General features: G+C 43.2%; 1 protein-coding gene and 1 non-coding gene across 2 annotated transcripts; both read left to right on the forward strand.

Annotated features, from left to right (window-relative positions):
- Positions 1-3,451: 3,451 nt before the first annotated feature.
- On the forward strand, positions 3,452-3,559 carry LOC126685219 (small nucleolar RNA R71). Its single transcript, XR_007643330.1, has one exon. It is a non-coding gene; the product is annotated as a small nucleolar RNA R71 (small nucleolar RNA).
- A 2,209-nt stretch (positions 3,560-5,768) lies between these two features.
- On the forward strand, positions 5,769-7,410 carry LOC126681914 (uncharacterized). Its single transcript, XM_050377470.1, has 3 exons — positions 5,769-5,988; positions 6,051-7,144; positions 7,216-7,410. Exons 1-3 carry the CDS (start codon positions 5,769-5,771, stop codon positions 7,408-7,410), a joined length of 1,509 nt encoding a protein of 502 aa, XP_050233427.1.
- The last annotated feature ends 295 nt before the right edge of the window (positions 7,411-7,705 follow it).

The following is a 7,705-nucleotide window of genomic DNA, read 5'->3' on the forward strand; positions in this document are numbered from 1 at the left end:
CTCCTTTTCCGTGGTGGTGTAGTTCAATTGAGCCCCCGCCAAAGTTCTACTAGCATAATAAATCACATGGACTCGCTTCTCCTTACGTTGCCCCAACACACACCCTAGAGCTTGGTCACTTGCATCGCACATGAGCTCAAAAGGCAAACTCCAATCCGGAGTAGAAATAATCGGAGCGGTCACAAGTGCTTCCTTCAATTTCCCAAACGCCTCACAACACTCACTTGTGAACTCAAATGGGGCATCCTTCACTAGGAGATTCGTCAACGGTCTTGCAATAGATGAGAAGTCCTTAATGAATCGCCGGTAAAACCCCGCATGGCCTAAAAATGCCCGGACTCCCTTTACCGTGACCGGGGCAACCAACTTCTCGATTACCTCCGTCTTAGCTCTATCCACCTCAATACCCTTCTCGGAAATCTTGTGCCCGAGCACAATACCTTCTTCAACCATGAAATGGCACTTCTCCCAATTAAGTACCAAATTTGCTTCCTAATACCGTTTCAATACGCGTTCAAGATTTACCAAGCACCTATCAAAAGAATCCCCAAAGACGGAAAAGTCATCCATAAACACCTCCATAATATCTTCAATCATATCATTGAAGATTGAGGTCATGCATCTTTGAAATGTAGCGGGTGCGTTGCATAGACCAAAAGGTATCCGGCGGTATGCGAAGGTACCATAGGGGCATGTGAAGGTCGTCTTCTCTTGGTCTTCCGGGAGAATTAATATTTGGTTGTATCCGGAATACCCGTCGAGGAAACAGTAAAACTTGTGACCCGCTACTCTCTCTAACATTTGATCGATAAATGGTAGCGAAAGTGATCTTTTCGGGTTTCCGCGTTGAGCTTTCGATAATCAATGCATACTCTCCAACCGGTCACCGTTCTTGTGGAGATTTGCTCTCCCTTGTCATTTTCCACCACCGTTATACCTCCCTTTTTAGGCACGCATTGAATCGGGCTAACCCACCCACTATCCGAAATAGGGTAGATTATCCCGGCATCGAGGAGCTTGACGATCTCTTTGTGCACAACTTCCTTCATATTTGGGTTCAATCTCCTTTGCCTTTGAGTTGATCTCTTCGACTCGTCTTCAAGATGAATCTTGTGCATCACAACTTGAGGGCTTATCCCTCGGATGTCGGAAATTTGCCATCCCATGGCCAACACATGACTCTTCACTACTTGAACAACCCTTTCCTCTTGATCTTTTGAAAGCTTATCGGAGATGATGATGGGGAGCGTTTTGTTTTCCCCCACAAATGCATATCGGAGGTGAAGTGGTAACGGCTTCATTTCAACAATTGGTGGCACCTCGGAAGATAGGGGTGTAACTCCCCTTTCTTTTATCAAGATTTTCGGCTTTGGCTCCTCTTCTTCAGAATACTCATCCTCAATGTCATCGGAATGGAAGACAACCCTTGAAACTCGAGGAAACTCAGCAATTTTCCCATTTAAGCTTGTCTCTTTCGAGACAGAGGGGTCCAAATCGAGACAAGGATTGATTTTCTCTTGTCTCGATCGAGACACCCCTGTCCCAATCGAGACTAGGCCAAATTTTGAGGCAGTAGCTTTTGTGCTACATGTGTCTCGATCGAGACAAGCTTCTGGGTTACTGTCTCGATCGAGACACTCCTTGTAGTGGTCAAAACCTTCGAATTTTCGTAGCACTCCCCGGTTGATGGCTTCCACATTCTCTTTTAATTGATCCTCCACAAGATCATCCACCAAATCAACTCTCATGCACTCCTCCTCGATGGTACCCCTCATGGCTTTCTTCATATCGAACTCAACCGAGTCTTCATCAATCCGCAAGGTCAATTTGCCACCATGCACATCAATTAGAGCTCTTCCGGTGTTCATAAAGAGTCGCCCCAAAATCATTGGACACTCCTTGTCTACCGCATAGTCCAATATGACGAAATCAACCGGAAATATGAACTTATATACCTTGACAAGCACATCCTCAACAATTCCATATGGCCGTTTCAATGAGTGATCCGCTAGTTGGAGTACCATCGAGATGCTCTTCACGGGTTGCTCTCCACATAATGTCCTGAAAAGAGTCAAAGGCATAAGATTAATACTAGCACCTAGGTCACATAGGCAATTAATAGAACTCATGTTTCCTATAGTGCAAGGTATAGAGAAACTCCCTGGGTCCTTCAACTTAGCCGGTAGATCATTCAAAATAATAGAGCTACACACTTCCGGGATAGGAACCGTTGCACCACTATCCCAACTCCGTTTGTTGGTGATGATATCCTTCAAGAACTTGGCATATTGCGGCATCTCTCGGAGTGCATCCGCTAAACTTAGATTAATTTGCAATTTCTTGAAGATCTCAAGGAACTTATGAAACTTTTCGTTCCCTTGAGCTTTCCTCAACCGGCTTGAAAACGGAATCGGTGGTACAAATGGTGGCGGAGGTGGTGGCCTCACATAAGCTTCTTCAACATCGATGGCCACCTCCTCACATTCCCTTGGTAGCTCTTGGCTTGAGCTTGCCACATCAACAACCGTTTGCGGCTCATCCTCCTCAACAACATGCTTCTTGCCATTGGCTTTCTCAAGGTTCCTCCCGCTTCGGAGCTCTACCGCCTTAACTTGCTCTCTTGGGTTGTTTTCCGTTGTGGATGGAAATCCCCCTTGAGGTCTTCCTTGAAGTGAAATTTCCATTTGGGAGATTTGAGTTTCCAAATGATGAATAGTAGAAGCTTGATTCTTCTCCCTTTGCTCCATTTTTTCCAACTTCTCTAGAACCTTGGTAAGCACATTTCCCTCATCCGTGTTCCGTGGTTGTTGAAAACCGGGAGGGTGTTGCGGTCTACCGCCATAATTGTTCCCATGGTTTGGGTTTCCTTGGTAGGGACCTTGTTGTTGTGGAGGTCTATTGTGACCTTGGAAGTTTGAACCCGCTTGATTAGACCCTTGAGCATTTCCTTGCCCCTCTTGATTCCGCCATCCGAAGTTTGGATGATTCCTCCATCCGGGAATATAGGTGTTGGAATAAGGATCATTCACTTGACGTTGACCCCCGACATAGTTTACTTGTTCACTTAAAGCTTGCCCCGTAACTAGGCATTCTCCCCCCGATTGGTTGAAATCACCACAAAACTCACACCCGACTTGAACATAAGCCACCGGAGCATTTCTAGGCGCAACTTGTTTCTTCAAAGCATCCAATTGTGCTTGGAGTGAAGCATTTTTTCCTTGATAGCCTCCATCTCTCTAACTTGGTCAAGCGTCATTACCGACTTTTGACTAGCCGGTGCCCTTCTATCCATGGGCCCCCATGTGCTACTAACCATGGCCAACTTTTCTACCAACTCAAGAGCCTCTTCATACGTCTTTTGCATCAAAGACCCACCCGAAGCCGCATCAATAGTAGCTCTAGTGGTGATATTCGTTGCATCATAAAAAATTTGAATCACATGCCCCTTGTTAAGCTTATGATGGGGGACACTTCTTTGTAAGTCCTTAAAACGCTCCCATGCTTCATAGAGCGACTCCCCATCGAATTGCACAAACTCGAGAATGTCCTTAGTTAGCTTTGTTGTCTTGCCATGTGGAAAGTACTTGTTAAGAAAAGCTTGAGCTAACTCCCGCCAAGTATGGATCGATTCATTGGGTAGAGATTGGAGCCACAAACTAGCTTTATCCCTCAAAGAGAAAGGGAACATCCGGAGCTTGATTTGGTCCGCGGTTATCCCATGAAGCTTGAACGTGTTTAGAACACCCAAGAACTTGGCTATATGTGCATTTGGATCCTCATGTTTCAACCCATAAAAAGCACAACGGTTCTCCAAGAGTTGTATAGTACTAGGCTTGATCTCAAAAGTCGCCGCTTGAACCGGCATAGCGAAACATCCGAACGTGGCATTATCCACATCCGGCAAGAAGAACTCGCCCAAGGTTTGCCTCGGTTGATTTTGCACTTGCGGTTGCACTCGAGGGCGAACATCCCTTGGTCGCTCTTGTTGCCTTTGTTGATTCACATTCTCAAGTGGAGGAGGGGGTGGATATTGTTGTTCCCCTTCATCCACTAGAGGATTGAATCCTTCTTCCACCTCATAATCATGCCCGTCACCCTCCATAATTAAAGGAATCCGGGCTCTCCTTCTCACGCCTCTTTCGTAACTACCGAGATCCTCTTAGAAAGGTTCTAGTGGAAGATTAGCATGTCGAGTATTATGCATACACGAAGGGCAGATTCCTACACAAACAAAGACAAAAGAACCGAGCGTAAATCACGAAAACACGCAAGATGAACAACAAAAGGTAAAAACAGAAAATAATGCTAACTCGACCGAATTTCAAAATACTTTCAATCAATTAAACGCAACCTTGTCCCCGGCAACGGCGCCAAAAACTTGTTAGCAAAAATACTAACTTGTAATAATCCGGAAGTACGGAATCGATCCCACGAAGACAAGAGGTTTAAAGTGAACGAACGCGGATTTTGAATTCCAATTCGGAAAGCAACAAACAATTGATTTGGAGTAATAACTACGAACTAATAGTAAGGTAAACAATAATTAATCTATCAATAACAACCAAACAATCAACTATTTAACTTAAAGATTGAAACAATAATAAAGGTAAGTTCAAGGGTTGCTAGCTTAAATTGGTAATATCTTAGAGTCGGGATTGTTGAATGGCGCCGGTTTTGGGTCAAGCTATTCGAAAGCCCTAAGTTCCGCTCTCTCGAGTCTAAAACTAGGAAAATTGCAATGAACTAATCAACCGATAACTAAATTGCCCTAGCATAATTAGTTATCGACTAAACGAGCAAATTACAATTAATCAAGCAAACTTAAAAGACCACTTACTCCCTAAACCGCCATCGCGTGATTAGGTCCTAGGTTCATGACTAATCAATTCCGTCTAATTAATTGACCCTCGCCTAATTAATTAGACCAAAATTCTAGGTTAATAGATCACACTAACCTAGGCATTAAGAACACATAGCCAAGACAAACACAAGCCAATCACAAATCCAATCCCAATCAACTAACAACCTAAATTAACAACCCCCAAACAAAGAGTTTAGCCAACCATATTTAATCTAACATTAATCACAAGGTAATAACTAATAAGCATAATGGAAATAGGACAGATTACCTTAATTAGAAAGTAGAACACAAACATAAACAAGATAATGAAGATTGAATCATAAAAGCTTGCATTAAAGTGGGTATAAATCCCAAAATCTGGAAATGTATCAAGAACACTAAAACTAGAAATATTCTCTAGAGCAAAAGGAAATTCTCTCTACTTTTAGTTGATTCTTGCAATAATAATGTAATTGACCTAAAAATAGAGATAAAAGGGTTTATATAGTACTCCCAAAAAGGAAATAAAAGACATCCTATTACATGGGTGTTTGGCCAAATAAGGAAGTGGGCCTAAGTCTTATATTCTTCAAAATTCGAAATCTGAGCCCATCATTTACCCCTTGTCTCGATCGAGACATTCATTAAAGAGTGTGTCTCGATCGAGACAAGCTTCTCTAAAAGCTACTGCTCCTTTTCTTGGCCTTGTCTCGATCGAGACACTTCTCCTAGTGTCTGTCTCGATCGAGACAAGCTTCCTTTCTTTCTTGACGATTCTTTCGCTTCCTTTAGCCAAAACCGCTCTTAAACACTCAAATGCCCTGAAAAGGTAAAGCACGTAATAAGGTACTCAATTCATCTTAAAACACTATGAAAATAGCATAAAAGTGCTTTAGAACACCCTAGTAGATTGCATGTACCCCTTGCAATGTCGTGGGTGAAGGTGGAGAACACAGAGTCTTGGACGTGGTTTATGGAGCTGCTGAAGTCGGATCTGCACTTGGGCAACATCACAGTTTTTATGTCTGATAAACAGAAGGTAATTACTTTATCGCAGCAGCTTGTTTTGTTTCTTGCTGACTATAATGTGCAGTTGATGTTAGTAAAAACTCTAGGGATCTCAGTAGATGACAGATTCATAGTTAAAGGTCCACACTGAAGGAGTTTAGAATGTTTAGTGTCCACTGCTGATTTAAAATGTGTAATCCAGGGTCCATAGTTGATCATTCTATTATGCTGGTTCACATGCAGGGATTGGTCAACGCCGTGAAGGAGCTGTTTCCCTATTCTGAGCATAGGTTCTTCTGGAGGCATCTGTGGTCAAATTATAGGTCCACATTTCACCATCAACACTTGAAGCCTCTGATATGGAACATTGGAATAGCTTCTTACAAATCCAAATATGTTGCGGCAATGAAGGTTTTGGAAGACAGCCATGCAGAGGCATACGAGTGGATTAGTGCTAGACCAAGAGTGCATTGGTCTAGGTACTATTTTGGTACAGAAGTGAAGTGCGACATTCTCCTCAACAATCTGGCCGAGGCGTTCAACAAGTACATCCTGGCTGCCAGAGTGAAACCAATTTTGACCATGTTCGAAATGATCAGAACCCAGCTCATGAAGCGGATAAGTGACAAGCAAATTTTGGGGAGTAAATTTCAGACTGATGTGTGCCCTAAAATTTTAAAGAAGCTTGACAAGATCATCGATGAGGGATGGAAGTACACCGCAACTCCTACCGGCGGCCCACAAGTTCAAGTTAGTGGTCCCGGGGGGCAGTTTGTGGTGAATTTGCCTGAAAGAACTTGCACCTGTAGAAGATGGGACCTGACTGGGATTCCATGCGTGCATGCGTGTGCTGCTATTCATGAGAACAATGAACACCCACAGAGATATATTGATGACTGTTATAGCAAAGCGGTGTACGAGCGAGTTTATAGCTTTGTTATCAACCCCATGAATGGGGCTGATATGTGGGAAACAGACCCAAACCCCTTCAATATCATACTCCCACCCTCACCAGTGCAACAAAAGAAGAAAGGGAGAAAGGCAACGGTAAGGCGACTGGAGGCTGAGGAGCTTGAAAAGCAGGCTGCCGAGAAAGCAAGCGAAGCACAAGCGACGAGGGCCAAGTTATCACCCAAGGGGCGTCAGCGAATTAAATGTAGCGAATGTGGACAGTTTGGCCAAAATATCAGGAAACATTTAAAGGAAAGAGGTCAAGCTTCGGGTGGAGGTGAACAACAACCATCTGTAAATGAAGGTGAAGGACCAATGGCAGAAAGTGAAGTACAGATTCCCGACGTAAGTAACTTTCTGAAATTTCGGTTGCCTGTGTAAGTACAATCTCCCTTCTAATTGTGTTTTTGTTGTAGGCTACTACTGAAGTGCCGCATGCGTCCCCAGCACACCAGACATTTCCATCTGAAACAGAAGCTGCTTGTAATCTTGACAGCCAAACGAGTGCAGTTGATGATGGTGCTCCACCCAAAAGGCAGCGCAAGAAGAGTGGTATAGATGCGTCTGAAAGATACAAGGAACATTTGAGGAAAAGACCTAGGCAGGGCTAGATTTCTTTTGTGCCTAGATAATGTTGATTTTGGACCTTCTATAATGTTGGTTGGTTGTCGTATTTTCTGTGAATTTCTTGTCTATTTATGTAAATTATATTTCATGTCTATTACTTTGCAGGTTTTTGATATATGATCATTTTAGTAGATATGAATAGTGTCAGTCCAGTGCAGACCCTCAAAACATAAGACTAATCAATCATGGACCCTGAGGTTTAATAAATTGTTATCCATGGCCCTTAAGTTTATTTGTAAATTCCGCATGTCCCAAGTCGCATTTTAAAATGGACCCTCA

This window comes from Mercurialis annua, linkage group LG5, assembly GCF_937616625.2.
Source record: "Mercurialis annua linkage group LG5, ddMerAnnu1.2, whole genome shotgun sequence".
Lineage (NCBI taxonomy): Eukaryota > Viridiplantae > Streptophyta > Magnoliopsida > Malpighiales > Euphorbiaceae > Mercurialis > Mercurialis annua.